We start from the raw sequence: 24,149 nt of genomic DNA, 5'->3' as shown, positions 1-24,149 counted from the left end.
AAATCCAGTAATTTTCTAGTGAAAAGCCACACTACAACCTCCAAGCGTGTAAACAGAAAGACAGTAGTCCTGGTTTGCTACAATATGCTTCAGTACTTGGACTATAACTCCACCTCAGAAAAACTTCACTTGAAAATGAAAATTTCCTGTCATAAAGTAACTAGAATATAAGAAAATTTCTGGCACACAACTATTATGTATTTGACTATCCTCAGATTTTTTAGACATTGTAATTCTGCAGAAAATTCAAGACTTGAATATATGCTTCATATACAGCACAGTTCACCTTGAATACTTGCAGTTCTTCAAGAATCACTTCTTCCATTGATTCTGTCTCTTGATTGTAAATTGTAATGACTTTCAGCACAATTCCATTATCTGAGAATAAATTTTAAAAGAAAAAAATAAAACAAAACAAAAGGTTATAATTGGTACAAACATTTATATGGCCTTAAAATACACTAAATGACCTCTTCAAACTGATAATGGGTAGAAATTTATAAATATGTACAGGTCGTTGCATATTGCTGTTATTGATGAAGATTCTTACTCTTAGAAAATAAACACATATGACAATTTGTCCCTGGGAAATAAGAGTCAACTGAGACATCCCTGAGCTATTCAATTAATTGACTTGTATTTTTCAAACTCTGGGTCATAACCCCTTGGTGAGCTGCAAAAGGATCAAAAAGGGTGACCATAGTTCTGAAAAAGAAATGGAGTAGGCAGGATCTGAGTCCATCAGGGCAAGGGAGTGTAAAGTAGCTTTAATTATAGGATCTGAGTGTTTACACTAGTTAGGAAACTACTAACTATCCTGAATTGCTGGCAGCAGCTCAGTTCCTCCAGGCAAGAGTACAAAAACCTTCAGGGGTTCATTGTCTGTAGTTCTTGCTCTCCTCTAGGGAAATACCATGCTGCTGTTGAGCTGAAGGTGTTAATCGAAGGAAGATGAACCAAAAAAAAGCTGCACATTCAAAAAGTCTAAGGCACATTGGAGTTTATAGTTATCAGCCCCTCTGTCACTACAGCTCTTGCAGGAAATGAAAACACACAAATAGCATCTAGTCTTCCACCACTTCAGCTTTGTCTTGCTGACTATTATTAGAATAGTCTTGCTTTCCTTAATCTAAAAATCTGTCATCAACAATGGCAAATATAACTTCCTTTCTTCTGTTCTTTTCAGTCACCTTTGATTTACAGGGGAAATATTAAGCAGACAAGCACTGGGAAAAATGTTCAGGAAAAGATCAAAGGGGGAAACTTAAAGAGGAACCATTAAACCGGGGTCATATACCTCTTCTCAAAGAGAATATGTAATCAAAGGCATCCATTTGGTGATGGAACAGTAAAAAGAAATTGCATTCTGAGCTCTGATTTTCATAAGTCCCTCTTCGAATCCTGCTGACAGACACATGAAAGCTCTGATGTTCAGGCTCCACCTTTCTAACCTGCACTGCTACCCTAAGGAAACTTCTGCTCAGCTGTAAGACCCTGTTTACTTATGTTACACAGCAGGTGTTGGACTCAGACAAAAAAATAAAATTAACCCTTTCTAACATTATATTGCCAAGAGAAGCAGCGAGGTTTTTGATGAGAGTTTTGCCAGAGCAGAGATTGCAGGGTTCGTTTTAGAGTTTCTAAAGCCCAAATTCCTATGCTGGAATTTCTTGTCACCTGAGATTAGACATCTCAAGAAGATTAAGCAGCTGTTGGGTGCCAGTCCAGCACAGCCTTAAAGCACACACATAAGTCCCCTTGGATTCAACTTTGCTGAACAGAAGGCTTGTGTACAAGAGTATTTGAAACAGTATCTCAACCACATATGCAAGTGGAAAATATGAAAAATCTGGGCATCATTATAAAATCTGCTGTACAGAAATAAGTGGCACACGGAACAATGTTTTATAGACCACACTAAGTCCAATACCGAGACCATACTGAGGTAATTTAAACGCTTAGAAAACATCACTAATATAAATAAGCCTTTGCTATTCTACGAACATGCTTCATTTGAATATTCTCAACACTGAAATGTGCTTATCAGAGGAATTTCATTAGTAAAAAATAGTGAATTCACTGTAACTGCTTTCATAGACAAAGTAGTCAAAATTATTTGTGATACCACTCCTGTTGTTAAATTGATAAAATGTGAATGTATGAATCCTTGGATTTTTTCCAGATAGATTAGATGTCACTAAAGTCTTATCTACTTCCAGGCTTTCCTGTTATTTTCTTAAGTTTTCTTATTTTTCAAATACCATTAGAATGTTTTTTTTTCTCTGGTTGCTTAGAGTGAGAGCAGGTCTATGATATATTTTACCTTAGTCATATTTGTTTGGTAGATATTTAAAAATCCTCTTTAAACAAGTTTGTTATATCTTATGAAAATGGCACAAAAGACAGACAAGTAAACTTGGCAGAAAACTTCTAACAATTTCTTTTTAAGAAACTTGCGTATTTCCTCCTTCATTCCTTGAGCTGTGTGGTAACCCAAATCTGGAAGCTGGCAGTTTCTTTTTAGTGGTATTAGCTAGACTTGTGGTCTCCAGAATTGGGGAAAATAAACTGTGGAATAAAGCCAGTAACTTGAACTTATATTTTTGAAAATCATATCACCTTTGTTTCTCTTAAGTCTCTATGCCTCAGGTCAGAACTATGCTCAGATACATGATTGTGTTCTGAAGTTTTAAAAATAAGGCCAGTTGTTCAGGAATTTAATTTAATGTTCTTGTTTGGAAAGAAAAAAATAAAATGGAGTCCTGTACTTAAGTTTCTCTTCCTAGTCTTTAAATGTTTCAGTACCATTATTTTTCTATATAATATTATCAGCACAGTGAAGCACATGTCTAGAATGACTAACTTCCTTTGTAAGGTGAAGACTGGTGCAGTCATGCAAAGAATGATTGTTAAAAAAGAATATCATGTTGATTTTTTATTTTTGGACTATACACAATTTAATTCATCCTGGACGTAAAAAAACCCTATTGAATCAGTTGTCTTCCTTGCTTTCTTTAATTTACCTGTGCCAATGAACAAGACATCATATTGCCCATCTTCAGCTTCCACTCTGTCCACTGCTATTTGTTTAAGATTGTACTTCCCATCTGTTTTAACTAGTATTGGTCTCTTATGAACAGGTTTGATGGGCTGATACATCAGTGGATGGCTCCTCGCAAAATGGACAGCATCATCGGGATAGTCTTTAGTAGTAGTGTAGAGACCGCCATTCACCTTGCTGGCACACTGCAAAAACATAAACCAGATTATCCTGAAGGTTTGCCAAGTAAATTGTCAGAGACAGGTCTTGTTTTCAGGGGTAATGACAAATCTACAGAAAATCTGGCATAAAAACAAGCATAGAAGACCACAGTAGGAATTGGGACAGCGAACTCTATGCTTTATGCATGTGTGGATTATTAATCATGAGAAGCCGAGAAGAGGAATGCTGAACAGAGCCTTTGCATTGTCATGTTAAGAAAGAGGGAGCTCCTTCCTCTCTGGCATACTATGAGCAGAATAAATAATGACACTTTTGGATTTAAAAAAAAAAAAATAGTGCTTGTGTTTTCCCCAAATTCATATTGAAAATGTAATCATAATGGCCATTGACAGAGTTAGGAGAAGGGGGTTTCCTATCCCAGCAGAGACACAGCCATGTAAAGTCAGCAGAATACTAGTGCTTGAAATCAATCTCTAGTCTTATTACTTTTGATTGCAAAATGTATTACCATAAGAAATTAAGCACACTTAAAAATTATGCCAGCAGCAATAGTAATGCTTGATGTCAGGCATTCTAACAGTATTACATTTGATTCTAATTCCTAACTCACGATGACAGTATTATGTATCACAGTTTACCTTGAAATACCAATGTTTGCATTGATCAACCTACTGTTTTGCAAAGCAAATAGACTTTATGTCAATGATTGATTAAAAGAGTCTTAGTCCTTTGTTCAAATGTGCAATTAGGGATAATTTAATGCGTTAAACAGAGAAGTTAATTTTAGGATGCTTTGTGAAGGATATAGCAATCCCTAACTGAACATAGATTCTACATTTCCAGTTTGCTTCATAATGTCTAATTGAAACCATTTATGATCAAGCTGGAAATATCTCAGTAACCATTTACTTTCTCCAAATATTCATAAGACAGTGTGGTTTTAAGAAGCATTTCAAGAAAAGCCACAGTAGCAGCCTTTCCCTATTTAAATTGGATTTTTCAATCAATAAAATGAAATAAAATACTCTTTATGTTTACTGGAAAGAGTAATTTTAAACTTGTGGTCAACTGTAATTGACAATAACAAACTCCTGCACTTGTCAAGTGGGGCAATGTTTGTTTCCACTTTTTGGGCTTAGCTACAGGAAAGTATTTGTTCAGTGTTGACTTTAAAGTAATTACCTAATCAACCTAGTGATGGAATTTCACTGTCTGTTTGCAATGAAGAGACAGAGCTGGAGCATGAAGACAGGCTAAGCCTCTGCCTTCCATGCACTGCACAGCACATCAAGTGAATAGGCATTGCCACGTTCCTTTTGCAAAGTTCTAGCACTGAAGAGATTTAATAAAAATAATCTTTCACAGGCTTTTCATTTTTAATTAAATAAAATCAAGTAGTCTAGAAAGGAAACTGTAGATGCAGCCATCTCTGAAGTCTATCAACACCATTTTTGAGGTAACTGATGTCATTCCCAGAAGGATCACAGTCTAAATGCACTAAAAGAATCAGCAAAACAGGAGCAGTGATTATCGCAGAAGCAGTGCTTCAAGCAGACTTCAGAGAGCAGCAAATTGCAGAATCTGCCACAGCCTGTGTGGCTCTTAACAGTGGTTTTCTGTTTATTTAGCTTTAACTCTACTCTCATTCCTTATAGACTCCATCTTTACCCATTCAATAGCTAGGATCAAAGAGTGCTGACTCTCAGAGATGCCTAATAGTAGGCTATTTTTGGCCTCTTGTCACTGTCACTCCTGTGATGGGGAAGGTAGTTGGATTCAGTTTAAGAATATGCTGATCTTTACTTTGGAGTGTGAAAGCTAACACTGTGGGCTACAGCCCAAAACATGCTTTCTCTTCATGGTATTGGAAAAGCATTGAAAAGACCTCTAAACTGTGCCCTAAATGTGCAGTCAAAAATGAATCAATTCATCCTCTGTTAGCTGGCAGAGCCAGCTACGTTTGCCTCTGATGTGCTCTGCAACATATAGAGACAAATATGATCAAATCAATTAAGATTAAGACCCAGGAAAGACCTGGTTCCTCAACTAACTTGTTCTCTGACATTGGGAAAATTACTTGCACTCTTCTTTTATATCTGCTTCAGCTCCTATGCCTTGCCTGTTGGGGAGGCTACAATCCAGTACGACCCAAATGTGGCCATTCAGAGCCCAGAGAAGCATCGAAAGCCACTGTAACTTAGGGCAGCCTTTCTGCAAATCATTGTCAACTTTGCTGAAGTGTTGGCTCAGTGCTTTCTCCTTCTTGCCAAAAAAACACCATTTAATCTTCAGTGCTAGGAGATGTCAATGTAATGACTGTAGTCATTAATACTGAATTCATGCCTGTGTTTAATGCTAATCCAAATAACATACGTGAGGTGTTTTACTGCCTGGAAAAAAAAAATTATTACCACTTAAAGAACTTGGACCATATAATCTTTGTAAAATACACAGCCATTCTGCAATCCATGCATAGTACTGTCTCATTATTTGGTAAAACTGCAAAAACTGTAAATTTGCTATACAAAATGACTAATAGGAAGCCAGTAATTCCTTTGAATTCAACCATTTGAATTACTTACTTGATTTTCTATCCTGACTCAATGCCAATGACTTTGATCTACCTCAAACAAACAAAAAAACATTTGGTATTGATGTCAGTACTGCTACAGTGGTAGCTTATTGGCGAAGATGGTCAAATCATATTCATAATGTTTAAATCCTAGATAATCTCCTTTTTGGAGCATCCACTTCTGCATTTTGACTTACATCTCTAACCACAAGAGAAGCAGAGGAAAACATTAATTTAAAATGACAGAGGACATGCATTCAAAATCATACTACAGGGAGAAAGGCTGTACTGGCATGGACTAGATAAGCTAATAGACCTTTTCACCTCTCGTTCCTGCGATTCAGTGATAAATGAATTGTATGCGATGTTTATTTCTGCAAATGATTGCTTTTAGTATAAAAGAGAATACTGAATCTGTTAGCAAAGGAAAAACAATGCTGAAAGAAGAAATCCTGGATGTGATGCTTCTCAGGGTAAGCCCGGCATTGACTGCTGTGGGGCTCCTCCTGACTTGCAGCTGGAAGGGGAAGGTGAGGAAGGCCCTGGTTGTGCCCTCTCTGTGAGATGCTGATGGGCCCCTGCAATGCAAAGGGCACCCTCAAGCCACAAGGACAGCCAGTGAACGCTCTCCTCACCCCCTGAGCTGGGATGTGAGAGTCCCGGGCTAAGATACTACAGGGATAGAAACTTCAGAAAGACCTAAAAAAGAGAGGGAAACAGGAAAAGGGTTTGAGATTAAGATTACTTGTGATATCTTTGAATAATCAACATAGAACTTAGGAATTTCTTGTAGAAATTAATTAGCTGTCTCTAAGTAATGAGTTTGTGATTTCCTCCAGAATTTCTGTTTACCAAATGAAAAATCTAAGTGCCAGGCAAGAACAACTCTCTACATGACAGCACCTGTATAGTTGCAGAGTATGCTACAATAGTTGCCACATTAATTGCATTTGCAAAATATGTCTTGTTTTTTTTCTTCACTTAATGTCCATTGAAAAAAAAAGAAGTTTGTAAAGAAACCTGTGTGAAAATTAGCAAAAATCACAAGTGACTTTGCTGAATTTGGTTCTTTGCAACATTGTTTAATATTTCTATATTCTTTGTAAAGGGTACCAAACAAGAATGTTAATAAGCGCAGGAAGCTGATCTCAGATCAGGTTAAAATCTCACTCTGTGATGTCTGAAAGCAAACCAATGAATTGTGAGGATGCTAGACCATTGCTTCTAGAAAGAACCAATCTTGAGAAAGGACCTCAGGTCACAGAGGATTTACAGAATCACAGAATCACAGGATCAGTTTTGTTGGAAGAGACCTCAGGGATCAGTGAGTCCAACCTTTGCCTTAACACTACCATGTCAACTAGACCATGGCACTACTCCTTATCTACAAACATGTTTATTTTGATTAGTTACTTTTGTTAAAATCTATGTCTCATTTCTAACCTATGCACTGACCTAAATTATAGAAATACTGAAATTTGATCATTTTTGAAAAAGAGATGAAAAAAAGGAACCAGAACCAACTGAGCTTGGAATAGGGGATCTTCTTTTTTTTTTTTTAATTCCTTTAACACTTGTTAAATGCCCTGGTTTCATCAGGCAATAGAAGGAAAGGTAGTTACCTTGTGTAAGCTTTTTTTTTCCCCAGTAATAATCTTACTTATTTTGGAAAATATTGCATGTATCTTAATTTATTTTTTTAAATGTAAATATAGGTACATGTTTCTAGGTCATCCTGGCTTTATTTTCTCAAGTCAACTCAGCAGGGACAATTTGTTCTCCAGAAAGTTCCATTAGAAAAAAAATTCATGGTTCACTCAATGTACTTAAATAAATGTGATTTTTCATTTATTTCTTTGGCAATTAGATTAAAGTTATCAAGGTTCAGATGTGAAAAATATGTTAGCTGCCAAATTCAGAAGAACAGTTATTCTAGGCTCAATAGAAACTGAGGTTCCTTCCCAGGTAATGTACTTACTGCTTCTGAATGCAGCATCTGATCCATCTTCTAGAGATACCCTTTTCTACCGCTGTTGCCTGAGGTCCTAACTTTGGGACTTTAGGACCTTAACACAAGATTGCTAAATTCAAGTCCCCACAGGATTTTGAAAAACCTTATATACTTAATTTCATTATTTTCCTTTGGGAAATGTATGGTTCTAGCACTTGATTAAACTTATTGATGAGCCATTCCACACTTTTCCAGAAATGCTAGGGTACGTATATATTTAAATAAATATATCCTGGACTCTGAAGTCAGGAAGATTTGTACTTTAGCAGCAGTCTGCCTTTTCTTCCTTAATTCATTTACATAGCAAAGTTATGGAAAATAGATTGTACTTACTGAACCAGGTCTAGGATAAGGTACTTTTCCTTCGTATAGAGCCCAGTGGTATTCAGGTCCTTCTTTATGAGCATATGGTCCATTGAAAGCTGCTCGGACACTTGCCATGTGGTAAACACATATAGCATACCCTCTAAATATATTGCTAAGAAGTAAAATTCAAAGACACTATTAAAGAAATATGGCGCATTCTGTACATAAAATACTGGTATTATTCTGTAATTAAAAATATGTCACATTTCAACAGTATTCAGGGAGAAAAAAACTACTTATCATTTCCTATCTGCTTCTCTTGTAACTGCTGTGTCCAATGTTCTTTACAAAGTCTTTAATGCGTTTATATTTACAACAGTTCTCTGAGGAAGCTCCATGTTGTTATCCCAAAATTTGAATATGGTAACCACAAACTCTAAATTACTTGTTTATAAACACAGAGGAAGAGCAGCAAACTGAACTAATGTCTTACATATCTTTGATTAGTGAGTTAAACAGTTAACCATTTTTCTTTTCTGAGGTTTTTTCTATTGTTGTTACTTTGGAAAGATGGGAATCATCCAATGCTGACTGAAATGAACAGGAATCTTTTTATATTGAGTGGGAATGTTGGTTGGTGTTATTAGTTAGATCATCAAGATCATTCTATGTAGAACAATACATATAAAATATTCATTATTTTTTAAAGAAACATCAGTGCTCTCTACAAAGAAATTATCTCTGAAGACTCGTGAAGGGGATCCACATAATTTTAATTAGGTGCCCACCTTTCTTTACTGGCACAGGGAGACAGTAGGAAATGCTAGGTGCCTGTGTCCCTAGAGGACCACATCTGCCTTGCTTTATTAAAAAAAAAAAAAATAAAAAATCAGGAGAGTGAAATAATGGCAAAAGCACAGCTGCTCTTCTCTACCAGTTACATCCTAAACTAACAGTTGGATCTTCAAGAGACAGGTACAGTGTGTTTGCACTTGAGCTACGCTGCAGTGGAAAAAGAGGCCACCAGCAACACCACAGCCAGTGTTTTAGGCTTCACTAAGAAATTAGTAGAAATTTAAGCTGTTATCTACTTAAACTTGAATTACAGGGGAGCTCTTGAAGGAAGACAGATAGTTCTGATAGGCTGCTCTTATAAGCATGCAGGAGTGCATATAATTTGACACTAGGAAATTTTCACGCAGAGAAATATTTAATTAATTTATGATCCAGATGATAGACTGGATCACTGAATGAGACTTCAAGCCCCTGAGTGTCATAGAGCAGTTCTTACATTAACAAGGAAGCCCACTGTGAATAGAAGAGGGATTAAACTGTTTATTATATATTTGCTAAGGGATATTTATGATGCAGCTTCTCTCTCTTCAATAGGCTGTTCAAACATTCCTCTATTGCTGCTATTATTTCTTCTAGTTGCTTACCTTGTAGTGTTGAAGAGGCCAAATATCACTGGATTTTTGTTATCACGAGTTTGCAGCAAAAACACATCCTCTGTAAAATTTAAATGCAATGTTATTGGTATCAAAATACTTCCCTCAGCCCCAAAAGAGAAAACTCATTGCTTGTTGAAAGTGTGATCCTATTTTACTCATATATGTTATTTAATTTTATGCAGATTTAGTCAGCTCCATATGTATAGAAATTCATATGCATTGGAAACAAAACACAAACAACCATTCCCTGTTAATGAATACAAGTACAATATTTGACAGTAAGATGTGTTATCATGAAAGAATACATTTTGTGTGATGGTTTTAGATTTATTGCAGTCTAGGATATTTACCTAATTCATCAAAATGTGTATCAATTCCATTTCTCCCAGGCACAGAACAAACTAGCCTGGTTTTGAGGAAAGTGCTCCATTTATTCACAAGCATTCGCTGGCCTCCCATATCATTCTGCGTGGAAAGAAACAAATGCTTATGGTAACCTGAATGACTAAATCTAGAAGCAAAAACATCTCTGCTGAATTAGCTGCTCATTGTATCTTTTAATGTCAAAAGCATGCATTTTCAAACCACACGTCTATTACTAATATTGTTTCTCTGGAGTCAGTGTTCAAGTAGGATTGCATTGATCAAGTCCAGGTCTCATTAAGATATGTGGGTTTATAAGAATCTTCTAATTCTGTACTACATCCATGGATAGTTTTAACTAGACAGCTGTTGTAAAGCTTTTTTATTTCTCATTTTTTGTTAACTGGATGTACTGAGTACGTTAGCAAAGTTCAGCTTTGCTTTAGGACCTCAGTACAGGTTAGATCAACACATATGGAAACTGAAGCCCTGGATGTATTTATAGAGCTGGTACAGCTGGGGTGAGTCTGAGACAAGTGTCTATATGGTGTTCTAACACTTTCTCAATGACTTTAAATAATTCCTGCTTTGCTATGGCTGTCTCATCTTTTTCTTGGTGTTGTGATTGTCAGACCGTCAAGAAAAGGGGGCATTTAATACTGCTCAGTAATCAGATTCTGTAACCTTTGGGTAGCATCCTTAAAGGTACAACCTTATATTCAAGTAGACTGTGTAACTGACTGTTGAAGACTGTATTAGGCTTGTAAAACTCCTCTCACAACTTCATTCTAAACTACTGAAAATAATTTATTTCCTCAGCTTCACACTGATACCTTACAAAAACAGAGAGATGTGTTCCTCAGAAAAGTAGAAATATACAGACTAGATGCCTCTGTGTTGCAAAACCTGTTACAGCTCAGATGAAAATGTAAAAATTGGGAAAAAAAGCCAGTTCTTGAATCACCAGGTAGCTATTTTTTGTATTCATTAAATCAAATTTCAATTACAGCACATGGATGTGAAGTTAATGTCCAGATGGTCAAGGATTTGGAGTTTTGGACAAGGGGAAGGGAAAGGTCTGCAGGATTTTGGTTTAACCCATGGCTAGAGATAAGACATTCAGGTGGATACATTTCAGACTAGAGGGAACTATTAAAATTACCTATTCAGACATCTACCAGTACATAGGTCAAAGAATTCTGCTTCAGATCTTGATGCAGGCTTGAATCCAGAAAGAAAACTGGTTTTGTGAACTTTAATGTCTTAGGCTGCAATTCGGTACTTTGCATACTTCAGATGTTTTAACTTATATATTATATTAGTATTCCTTACGAAATTTTAATAGTATGCTGGTGAGCATATGTGACACATACTATACATTGAGATGACAGAAGATTTTTAACTTGTATCTTACTCTTTGCCCAATAGTTTTAGGAATGTATTCCCTACAGTTAGGAGGTGGAATTTAATTTTTTTCAGAAACAAAATCAGATGCTAAGAAATAAACAACTTATTTCTTCCTTTGATCAAGCAGATGTAGTCCTAATGTGAATGGGAGGGCTCCTCTCATCAGCCTTACTGTAGTTCAATTAATGGAAAAGGAATGCACCCAAACTTCACTGTTCAGGAGGACCAGTTACGGGCAGCTTAATCTGGGAGATCATATGTTAACAGTGCTTCTCTCCAGCAACTGTCCAAGATCTCCTTCCTGTGTGTGGGGCCAGGGAGCCCAAAAGAGGTGGGATCAACACACCAGGGGCATAGCCTGAGGGGGACACAGATAATCATGCAGAGAAGTGAAGCAAGGACTTTCCCTGTGTCTTTTCTGCTCCTTCTGGTAAACTTTATGGCTGGCTGCAATAATAATTTGCTGAAAAATTCAATCCTTTGTTCTAGTTTCCTATCTGCACAGTTTTCCTTAGTCATTGTTGAGAAGAAAAGGAATGAGAGATGAAACGGAAACATTAATTGGCTAATATTTGTAAAGCACTCTGCAGATGGTTGACATTGCACCCCTCCTATTGTTCATGCATCAGAAAGAGGTTTCTAAAATTTACAGAATCACAGAATAGTTTAAATTGGCAGGGACTTTTGGAGATTGTCTAGTCCAGTTGCCCTGCTCAAAGTAAGTTGCTTTGAGCAAGTTGCTGAGCAAATTGCTTAGGCCTGTGTCCAGTCAGGTTTTTAAAGATATCCTTTATCTCCAAGGATAGAGACTCTGGGCAGCCTGTGTGTTCAACCACCCTGGCAGTAAAAAAATATTTTCTTACTTTCAGGTGGAATTCCATGTGTTTCACTCTGTGCCCATTGCTCTTGTCCTACCCATCTGTCTGATAGGACAGCCACCGACTGCACAAATGCGGGTGAGTTAAGTCTACTCCTTGTTGACAGAATAGGAAGGCAAGAGGGAATGTCAGAGAGGACTGGTGGCTGAGCTGATCCTGCCACCAGGAATGTGAGGGGACATCAATTTATGTCAGCTGTGAAAGCTGCAAGAGGCCCTGGACCTACAGCCAGGCGATGGAGCCTTGATCTGAATTCAGAATATGGATGGTAAGAGAGTCCTGTGGTCAAATGCTATTACTGTTACCACATATCAGCACAAAGAGAGATGGAGTTGAATAACAAGATTTCTGAACTTTGCCCTCCTCTCAGCAAAGTTCGGCTTCAAGCCCAGATTTTGGATAGCTTTTGAATTTTCTAATGCTTGAGGCTGTTTAGATGTAGAGTTTTCGTTCAGACCTATAACTTACTCTCACATACATTAACAGATGCCATATTTGCCTGGGGGAGAAGGACCAAAGAAAGGAGCATGCTTTTTTTTCATTTAGCTGGGGAATCAGAAAAAGGATCTTACCGCACATACACGTCCCACTCTGGTATATATGGCATGAGTGCTTGTCTCGGCCTCTAATGCTTTTTCAGTAAAGAAGAAATATACTTTGTTGTCATCATGGTCTTCATTGTCAGGAATCATATATGAGCCAACAAATTTTGGTTCTTTAAAAGAAAACAAAAATAAATTGAATTCAAGTTTGTTAAAACATTCTCTTATTTTCTCAATCCTTAAAATCAGCTGGTAGCAAAGAAAAAAGTAAAGAATCAGGCATCTGCCAGTCAAAGAGCTATCTAAGGGGAACAGGGTTATAAAATAAGACCCAAAAAAATTTTGTAGGGGATTGTCTATAGAACATGTGGACTACATTAATGCCAAATTATTTTTATAGCTCATATTCACAAATCAATATTCCTTTGTATGTGTGAGAAAAAGACTTTTTTCCAGGCCCATTCTCTGTGGTTTATGTATTTTAATTTGGACTAGGCTAAAACCTGGCACTAATATTCGCATAACAATTTCTGATCCCATACAAACCAGGTGTAGGAATGTCAACTTTGGACAAACAGACTTTTAGATAAAGAAAAAGCTCTGGTAGTTCAGTTAATAGATGTTCTATGAACATATATCTTCCTAGATAGAAGATGCATTGTGTATCTTCGTCATGAAATGAAAATCTTCTAAATTTCTCCTGTTTTGACATTGAGTTGCAAAGTTGAAACCTAAGTTCAGACTTCAGTCCATACCTGTAAATCTTTTAACCTCACACCAAGCAAAGCTGAGAATGATTTACTGAACTATAGCAAAGTTTTTACAAGTTGTTTAAATGAGAATGTCATTCATACAATTAGTATGATTTCTTAAGAAGCAGTGGGTAATGTAAATATTTTGTAACTTCTTGTTCTTTATGAAAACAGTCATTGCATTTTAAGACATTGATACAGCACTTAATTTTCTGAAGTGTTTTTAGTATACATTTAAAAATATTATTTTTCTGCAAATTTAAATTTCAAGTATAGACAAAATGAAAAGCAGTGTTTGAGGCCATAATTCAGAGAATTCTAAATTTAAAATAATTAAATCTTCCAGAGAGAAAAGAGAAACTTCACTTGCATATTGTGAACATCCACCTGAATGCTGAGATCCATATATAGCCAGTCTAAACATTCAGTTCAGCAAGCCTTTAAGTATTGGACAGAAAGCAGATGTAAGAATGTTCTAAATTTTTTTTTTTATAAATGTCTTTAATTCAAGTCTTAGGTCAGATTCATGTAGGAAGAAGTGTATAGCAGAACTATTTTCTCTCTTCTGATTCAGGAGAAAATTGAGAGAAAAACTTCTATGTCCTTTCACTGAAAAGATGATGTTCACCATACGAATCACCATAAAAGGCAATGATTAACTATCTGCCAAACATTAGCAGTAATTATGTCACTATTATAAAGAAATATTGCAATACTTTTGGTGCAAAACAAATCAAGATTCAGATTCTCCATTTCACAGAAATTTCTACACTTCGAAATTCAGTTACATTACTCATTGAAGAGTATGAAACAATTTCTAAATTTCCCAGCACATGATTTTTCTCATAATTTTTCTCATGGAATATTTAAATTTTCTTCTTTAAAGTTACCTGCTTTAACTTTTTATATAATCTGACTGTATGATCATTATATGTTCTTTATTTTGCACTATTGCATAAGATCTCTTTACTACACAACTTGGCAAAGATTGAATTGTTTTATTGCAACATAAAGACAAAATGATCTCATCTAGATAAAAGAATACTGTGTTCTAATTAGAAGCTCCCATTAATTAAATAGAGAAGTTTAAAATATTATTTTAATTAGATCTGGCATATCATTAAATAGTATAGAATATTCAGAGTATAAGTCAAAAACAATTTTAAAAGTGAGAAAGTAAGAATTTAAAACTCCCACTTGTTAAATTCAATATGTAATCAAAGTAAAGATTTCAATTTGTTCATCCTGGCAGGGGGTTCATGAAAGATTTCAAGGAAAAAAGATAGTTTAAACAAATTCATCCTCAAGTGGGTATACATATGCATGAAAAATATCTTTTTAATTTCTAGTTAAACAAAAATTGTCTAGTCATCCGAAACATCTCTGGTTCTTCCTTCTTCTCCTTCCCATACCTTTCAAGAAGCGCTCACTATCAGGCTCAGTTCGGAGATGAGCCATGCGATTCATGGTGCGAAATAAAGCAGCGTCTCTTCCCCAGTAGTCACTGTAGAGACCGGTAAAAAGTTCACCACCTGCACACCACACATTAAAAAACAAAACCAAACCAAAACTGTTTATTAATGCTGTACTTACTAATTTAATTGCATATGACAGAAACTGCATTATAAACATGTCTTATTAGTATTTGCTCAAATTCAGCTAAGAAGGCGAGTCAGTAAGTTACATATAGTCTAAAGAGCATACGGACATTGTTCCTACTAGCATTGCAACACTTACAGTTGAAACAGCATGAGAACAAGAATTTTAAATTTCATTCATGGGCTTGGCCTCATTTTCAAAACTAACTTAATGACTTTGGGATAGATTCACGCACAAAACATGAAGGCATTAAATTAACATCTAACCACATCTGCCACAATAACATCTGCCACATCAGGCACTTAAGTTCAAAGCTCTCACTGTCATTCAGTTAGTGCCTGGCCCTAGAAACACCTATCCTTTGTCAGCACCCCAATTTTCACCAGTGCAAAGACTCTGACCAGTGGTTTGCTTCTGAGCACTTCCAGATGTGCCCTGGTCTTGCTAATGAGAAGCAACAAATTGCTTAGTCCCAGAACTGGAAGGGACATGTTGGGTTTATGAGGAGCTAGAAATAACAGGAGCCAGAAAATGGGATAAAAATGCAGCAGCAGGTTTCAGAGAATACAGTGCTAAGGAAAACAATAGTGATAGCTGCACCAAACCACTGATTTGGGCTAGACTGCATGGATACAGATCTAGGCTAAACCATACCTGAATCCACAAATTGGACCTCAAACAGGGGAGTGTTTCCTATGCATAGTTATCAGATTTGGCTCTGTGCAAAACATGACTGAAAAAAAGATTCATTAGCGAAGCACATACTGAAAATACTGGAGGGCTGGATGCAGTTCTCTCCCCAGCTGGAGAGATAAGAAGCAATACCTGCTACCTTAGAAGTGATTTCTATAAATAAACACAAGTTTTGTTAGGCTCAGGGGGTCTCCCAGTCAGCCTACTGGAGCTGTTCCACTTTACCTGAAATAACTACAGTTTGGGTGTAATTTGCTGGCTGAGGGGCTTAGGTGTTCAGTGGACAGAGAAAAAGATCCTATTTTTCTCTGGTCCTGCAATAACTTGTTTTCATATCCTTAGAATATTCACCAGAGAAGGGACAGGACCTGAGATCTCATCCATCCTGCACAACTAGTGACAAATATTTCCTGAAAAATTTATGGGAACAGAAATTAGGTTCCATTTTCAAAAGATTTAGGTGACATTTACAAATTAAGCAAACATAGGAAAATATTAGAAATAATATGCTGATTGCTAATAATTGTTGAAAATCTATATGTAGCTGGGTACAAGTGGATCATACATATGTTCAAAAATCCAGTCTGTCTCTATCTATCTGACCCATCTAAAATTGTGATATCAGATATATTTCACCTTAGTGAAATAACAGCAATAATTCTACCTTTTAGTTATGTATTGATCAATTCCCCTTAACTGTCCAAGCATTAAGAGTAACATATTTCATATCCTTATGGATTTAGAAATTAGAAATGTTTTAGGTCCAATTTAAGAAGCAGTTATTGTCACTAGGTGGCATCCTTATATTAGAAAATAACACATCAGGAATTAAACTGCACAAGAGGGAAATAAATTCTTTCCAGTTCATGGCTAATCTGAGTGGAGGTTTCGGTGACATGGCTTCCTACCCCCTAATCAAAATAAACATGACTGATCCATTCAAATAATATTTGCTAGCATTTATAAAGGATTATAGCAAAACCAAGAATTTTGCTTGTTGGTCTCCCTGAAAGTGTGACTTTTGTTTCTCGTAAGAGATATATGTGAATTGAATGGTACCATAAGTCTGAAAAATTATTCTGAAAAGTTTATAGATTGGCAGCTGGGGTTGATTCAGAGCTGAGTGTAGTTTTGCCTTAGGCTTCACCGTATAAAGAATGGATATTGCCTTGTAAAATACATGTTCATGATTTAGTGTAAAATATTGGCAAGTGAAATGAAAAGTGAGTATAAATTATAGCATCAGTAGAAGTTAAGGTTACCTAAAACTAATAGAGAGCTTTATTTTTCAAACAACACAGGGCAGCTTAAACAACAGAATTTGCCAGTGTCTGAATAATGTTCCAATCAACCTTTACAATAATAATTAATAAGTTACATTAGCCATAAATCCCCCTTTAAGAATTCAATTGGAAAAATATCTCAGACTGGCTATTGTTTTGGTTTTTTTGGATTATGGTGATGTGTAAGAGAAAATATGCTGCTTTTATCCTTTCCACACCATAGTGAACCTTTGAAAATACATCAGTGCAGAGTAAATGATTTGTCACATATTGCTAGTGATCAGGATTGACATTTATAAGTCCAGATGTTCAGAAGTTTGGACATGAAGCCTATTCCTTCTGTTTGACATAGGTATAAAATGTTAGGATACATAACTAACCCGCCAGTATGTCATTCTACCATATACTGAGGAAGTTATCACTGATTTTATCTGTGAGATCCTGGGGGAAGAAAATGGAAATTCCAGCCTTGGGTGGATATTGTTCCATGAAAGATATTGTACAGATACAGAAATTAAATCTGATTTTTTACCCTGAAGTGTTACTAAACTAAACATAAGACAAGTATCAAGTGTGAGAAGACAGGTCACCTCACCTAAGAAAAGCTATGAGACAATACTGAAGAGTGGAACCAGCAAAGAGCTCAGCACAAAAACATTCAACATAATTCTGAGATCTTTTGCACTTTTGACATTAAGAGGATCTTCTTGTTTCCTCTTCCATAGTCTTTTGTACATCCTTTAATCCTTGTTACAAATTTTGAATGCTGCTAGGTTTTTACAGGTGCTGACTAATTGTAGATTTAGAGACAACCTGAGGTTGAGGTTTGAAAAATCCTGGTAAGATTTTTACTCTTTTCTCCTCTGTCAAAAATCTGCTACTACATATCAACTCACTCCTGTCTTGGTTGCAGGGTTTTATACTGCTGCACATCACACTGATAAACCAGTATCTTCCAGTGAAAATCAACCAAGCAATTTCACAGACCTTCACCAATCCTCCCCTCTTCCAGTTTAACCTCAACTTCACATGTATTTGACAAATTAATTGCTAAAATTTAAGTTTTAACACATCCTGGTTAATCTTGCAAAAACAAGAATAGAAACTTTCTTCTTTCCTTATTTAAACAAACAAAAAAAATCCCATGGACCTCAAAAAATAGTTTTAGCTCAAGTAATACATGCATACTTTTTAGCTAGCATTCTTTTCAAGTAAATACATCAAAGTTCAATTGGGACCACTTAAAAGATACCTTTAATTTTTGTGTTTTTCTCAGAGCAAAATATTAACGAAACCAAATACAACCTTTTTCTTCTAAAACCAAGAATTCCTAGATGATAACCCTTACAGTAAAACAGATTGAAGCACATGATTTAAAGAACTTAATACATAAAAGGGATTTCTATAAATATGCTGCTTTGTTTCCTCTGTTTGTTATCGGCATGTTTTGTGTACCTGCTTTAAACTGGAAGGTAATGCAAACATAAGCTATCATTCATCAATAGTCCTTTTTCTGTAAAATCCCCATTATATCACTTTCTGCAAAGTGGACTAGCTCTGTTACGAATAAAGGAGTGGAATGTGATGAGTAGAACATAAGCAGCACTTTTCATTGATTTCTTTGACTATCAGCCAGTTATTCCTCACATGACAACTAAAATCAGAATACCAATTCACATTTTTAGCAAGTGATACTTTTCACAGTAAGAAAAAAATAAATTCAAAAGAAATTAGCTATTGCTTAGCTGGTAAACGTCCTCTGTATATTTGTATTTTCTGTCTGTCACTCAAGTATTGTGTCCTATGTTTTGAGAGAAAATGTATTTAATTTAGTTGTCTAGAGTAAAAGAAAAGATAAAAAAACTTGAAACTGTTTTAAAACTGTAAAACCAGAAAATATTATCAGAATGGATTCTCTGGATAGAAGACCATATTCAAATGTACTTTAGGTTTTTCACCACTTGCTTGTGATATATTGCAGGTAGCAAGACATAGACATAGACTAATTTCTCAGCTTTCAAGAGCTAGTGTGGTCTAAGTTAATCAGTGTGCATGATCTGATATCAAAAAGTTTTGGCTATTGAAAGCAGATGGGAGAGTTCATTAGAAATAGAAGTCCAAAAGTTTTATATGCTGTTTATCTAAACATACACATTTTATTCAGCCTGTCTGCCATCCAACATTTATTCTGTTTCCTGATGCGAACAATAAATTGCTAAAAGTTAATTGTTCATAAATTGAGGAATTCATCACGAGCTGCTTTACCGCTGGGTCAGATAACCTGTAATAAAACTTATGACAACACGGATATTCAGTTTTAAAGCCAAGTCACGAACTATCATTTTGTTGAAGTGGGTGTTTGAACTGATGTGTTGAAATACATGAAGAGATACAGAACAAGAGATTCTCTTTCTTCCCAAATTAATCTAGCTAAATCTGGTTCTAATTAGTGATGGCACAAATGATCTTTCAAGACCAAGATTTTAAAAGCTTTTAAACTTCTGTCAGAGGTATACAAAGTTTCCTTGTTAGTCTAATCCTCACTGTTAGTCAATAGGCACGCTGGTGTAGGTTGCTGTGTTAATGTGAGTTGCAGAGGTGGAAGCACGTTTTGAATTGTTAAGTTAGGAAGAAGAGGATTCTGGGATGTTAAAGCCTTTGTTTACAGGTTTGCCTAAAACCTTTTCAAGGACATGGACATTAGCTGAACCTAAATGGGAGAGCGGAGGCAACTCTGGGGTGCAGTCTCCAAGGCCATGCTGACTCCATACCAGGAGTGGATTTCACTTTCTAAGAAAATTGGAGTGCATGAAGACGGGAACCTCCAATCATTGGAGGAAAGACTGGAAGACTAGCCCTGGAGAGTGCATGGTGTAGTTGTCATCTCCTGTCATGGGATCATGGCCACCATGAGCTAGAATCAGGGTGTTGTTGAATGAAGGAGCATCCCTTCCTTCGGAGTGCACTTGGCATTAAATGTCTCAGTCTCATTTTCAAATGTCAATTAAAAGATCCTTTAATATTCACCATGTTTGCATTTATGTCTTCTACACTTTTCAAATGGATACCTACAGAGATAAAGGATAAACACTTTGTAGTCTAAGGAGCAGCATTAATTCTGTTTATTTTGTAATCTGTGTGTCTCTGGTTAGTAGAAGGTAGTAGAATATAGTAGAATACATGGAAATAAAAACTTCTTTAGGATATTTTTCCTAAGTGTTGGAAGTGTTTAATTCCAATAGTATAAAAAATATAAAAGCACAAATAAAACAATAAACTCTGAAGAATTTTGTCATGCTTTTAAAATATCATTCTATGATTGCCTGAAATTACAGAATTCTCAATGGAGGCCTAGAAAAACAGCTTCTAAATATCTTTCTCACGTCATATTAGTTTCGATGAAGGGGTGAAAATTTGTCTATTTTTGGTGTTGTGTCAGTGATCTGATAAAAATTTATTATTTTCTCATGTTAATCTTGCCATATTACAAAATTGTGAGCTTTGTAAGACTGACTATGTAAGTCTTTGTCAGTGGATGTCCAAGACTCTGATCAACATTTATCAGGGTAGGGCTTATTTAATGGATTTGTCTTTCAGATAAAACTGTGAGGATCCATAGGACCTCCCATAATCCAGGCAAACTAAAGAATAGGCCAGAAACACAGGGACTTACCATTAGTCTTGAAATGCTCAGTGGAGCAATCTGGCTTCCATTTAAGCAAATAAAATTCACATTGATCTCACAGTAGGAACATGATCAGGTTAATTTATTTACTTAGTTCTGTCTGAGGAAAGGTTGAGAAAGACTTCAAGATTAGACCATGAGGTTTCAGGCCTACAGCAAATTCCATGGGATAAGTCTTTGTTCCCAGGCTGAGCTAAGACTGGAATTTGTTAGAAACTGTAGAACCAATTTAGAAATAAGGGTGGCAGAAAAGCGTAACAATCTGTGCTTCATGGATTTTGGAAGGTCAGTAAAAATACAGCAGTTTTTTCTGATTCTTTCATGACTTCTTAACCCACTAACTCTTAAGAATTTGAGCTGTAATTTTTTTTTAATAGGAGTGAACAATATTTTGATGAATTGCTGCAATTTGAAACATTTGGAATTACAGGTGAACATTCTTCCTGTAAGTAATTTGTTAATGTAAAGGAACAAATAAACCTAGCATGTAAAAATACATGTCACTCATGACCAATACTTCCTCATAACCATGGATGAGCTATATCTTTGTAGCTGATAATCAGAGACTTTAGCTATCTGATTTTAAGATATGAAGTCAAATGTAACTATCAAAGGGTGCTAAAATCCTCAAACTTTTTTATCCCTGAAAACTTGAAAATTTATTTGATCTTTAGTCTCTTTTTTCTAGCTCTTTCTTTGAGTGACTATTCCTTTTGAATGCTCAGTTTTCATCTTATTTATATTTTCTAAAACCAGAAATGACTGTGTTACTCCCTAAGTGCATCTAGCTTTCACCCTTTACCTGCTGTTCCAGTCTACTTTTAGTCAATATACTATAATATTGCCAGGACCATGTTTGCTTGATCTGACAAAATGTTTTCAGGAAAACATTACAGAGGAAAAATCATGTGGTTTCATACACTACAACTTCAAAGGTCCCAGCCCTATACTTACCAGCAAGGCACAGATGAGCACTATCTCAGCACAGCTTTCTGGGACTGCAGGACTTAAGAGTTAATTCTATTTTATAACTGTTGAGTATAAGATCAACTCTCCAAACAGAGAACCACTGGTTTTGGATAGTTGTTTTAGAAGGCAGCATTAAAAAAAATCTATTTTGATCTCAGAAGCTGTAGTTTATATAAACACTAAATGTTTGATATAAATTCACATTTTTACAACATGCTTGTTACTCAGAGTCTATCTCAGTAGACGAAAAATAGTAAATTTTGTGTATTTGTCTCAGCGGTGTAAAAGACAGCTAGATATACTGCTTCTTTGAAGGGAAGTAGGATATTATTGTTTCCAAAATTACACAACAAGTAATTACCCCTTCAGGATGGCATGTGTCATATAACATCTACTCACTTCAGTGAGACACCCTTGTTGGAGTTAATGCTGCCTAGGATGTAATATTAATGTGGGCAGCACCATGAGGATTAAGTCTGACATGTGGAAGTTTGCAATGGAAGACTGACAACACTTTGGTGTGCTGAAGAAAGAGACTCAGAATGACACATTGACAGGACCGTGAAGCTTGTGATACAAAGATCATTACCAATTAAGATGGAGGTGAAGGAAGAACTGGGGTCAAAAGGGCACCTGCCTCGTCCTCTCTCAAATTTGTTCGATTCCAGTTGAAACAGATGATCCTTTAAAAAAAAATCACAGAAAACAGCGTAAAGCCTACAGGCAAAGAAAAAGAGTCCTCAGAAATGAGCTTTAACTTTGTTATACCTTTGTAATGGATTGACTTCATTAGGGAGAAAACACAATTATGGTTGCTCACTGATGTACTGCTAAAAATTCTCTGGGTTTCTACAAATCACCTTTGTGTGTGCACTGCCCCCAAAAAATCAGTAAAATATGCACTAAAATTGCACTTATTTAATTTCTGTGGGAGTAGAGAGTGAAGATTCCTCTATCTTTCCTCCACATTATCTAAACATTAAGTAGATATCTAGCCATGGAATGTGTTTTCCCTCTTTAAACATTTTTTTCCAGTAGCTGTTAAATATATCATGCTGTGTTATCTACTCTTGGTAGCTTTGAGATGTTTATATATCTTCTTCATAAAAGTATATTTAGTAATGAATCCTCAATTATGATTTTCAGAACAGATTTCATTTCTGCAGTGGATTTAACAGAATATTGGCAAATTAGTTTAATTTGTACAATTTAATTTTTCATTTGCAGTGCTACATTTGTCCCAGCTTTCTCAAAAAAGCCCATTAATGTTTGATTAAAATACCAGGTAAGAGCACAATATTTAAAAAATTTATATATTAACAAAAAAACATACTACAAAACACAGGGATGGGGGAGAATAAAAGGGCAAATAGAGAGAAAGCTATGAAAGCTTCATAAAAAATATGCCACCTAGACATCAAGTATGTGACTAATAAACACTTCAATAGTCTAGTAGTTCCAGTTCTGAGTAACAGTTTTACTCAAAAGTCTACTGAAATGCAGATTATATCAACATATTGGATAAATGCAACCTACCTGTTCAGTAAACTATTCTCAGGCTCACATTGCTAATAAACTAAGGCAAATGTCTTGTGAGGCATAAAATTTCATGTGACAGGACCCTAAATCCCCCAGAATTTTGAGGAGGATCTCCCTGGATCTCTCTCTTAGAGCAATCATCCTCAAAGAGGTCCAAGAGGTTTTTTAACCATAAAAATCAGATTTTATTAGATCTGACTTTTCAGGTATTTATTAGAATAACAGTATTCACGCAGAAAAAAGCTTAATATACCTAGACTGGACAAAATAGTGTCCTGGTAGTCCTTATTTAACTATATGTAGTCCTTTCTGTAGACATGGTGCTTAGGGACATGGTTTAGTGGTGGACTTGGCCATGCTATGTCTACGGTTGGACTTGATGATCTTAAAGGCCCTTTCCAACTTAAATGATTCTATGATTCTATGATTAATATCATTATAGCAGGTTCTTTTTTCTGTTGTTGTTTACATTCATGTAATTTTGCAGGGTTCTAGCATATGCAGCTCAGTCCCTAGAAAGTTTTGCTTTTGAGAGATATGAAACCCTGATTATGTGTTCACTCTCTGCAATGCTGTGTTCCCTGGTCTCCTTCAGATCACTCATCTATGTCTACCCATGTCACCCTACAACCTACAAATCTCTCTCTTCCCAAACAAGTGCAATTGCCCCCAAGGTAAAACTAATGTTCTCTTCAGGTAGCTCTACTCATGACAGTTATGTTCTCCTGAAAAAAACCAAAAAGACAAGGAGCAAAGAAGCAGAAGAGATACAGATCATTGCATGGGACAGAAAACTGGTAGAGATAATAATAATTTACAAAAAGGACAGAAAGAAAAAAGATAGAAGAAAAGTGGGAAAGTTGTAGAGCTGTTAGC

The 24,149-nt window shown here is 35.9% G+C and overlaps 1 protein-coding gene across 1 annotated transcript in view; it reads right to left on the bottom strand.

Moving 5' to 3' along the window:
- Nucleotides 1-220: 220 nt before the first annotated feature.
- LOC104155332 (semaphorin-3E-like) overlaps nucleotides 221-24,149 on the bottom strand; it is a 45,121-nt gene continuing 21,192 nt past the window's right edge. The window contains exons 3-10 of the mRNA XM_009706864.1: nucleotides 22,324-22,417; nucleotides 14,918-15,037; nucleotides 12,784-12,926; nucleotides 9,914-10,028; nucleotides 9,552-9,621; nucleotides 8,140-8,284; nucleotides 3,024-3,246; nucleotides 221-378 (exon numbers count right to left, since the gene is read on the bottom strand). Of these exons, the coding sequence (XP_009705166.1) occupies nucleotides 221-378; nucleotides 3,024-3,246; nucleotides 8,140-8,284; nucleotides 9,552-9,621; nucleotides 9,914-10,028; nucleotides 12,784-12,926; nucleotides 14,918-14,972 (909 nt within the window). The 5' untranslated portion in view covers nucleotides 14,973-15,037; nucleotides 22,324-22,417. The remainder of the gene's footprint in view (nucleotides 379-3,023; nucleotides 3,247-8,139; nucleotides 8,285-9,551; nucleotides 9,622-9,913; nucleotides 10,029-12,783; nucleotides 12,927-14,917; nucleotides 15,038-22,323; nucleotides 22,418-24,149) is intronic.

The sequence above is a fragment of the Cariama cristata genome, unplaced genomic scaffold, assembly GCF_000690535.1.
Source record: "Cariama cristata isolate BGI_N322 unplaced genomic scaffold, ASM69053v1 scaffold20620, whole genome shotgun sequence".
NCBI lineage: Eukaryota > Metazoa > Chordata > Aves > Cariamiformes > Cariamidae > Cariama > Cariama cristata.
The sequence above is the reverse complement of the archived record's forward strand: the minus strand, read 5'-3'. Positions and strand labels throughout refer to the sequence as shown.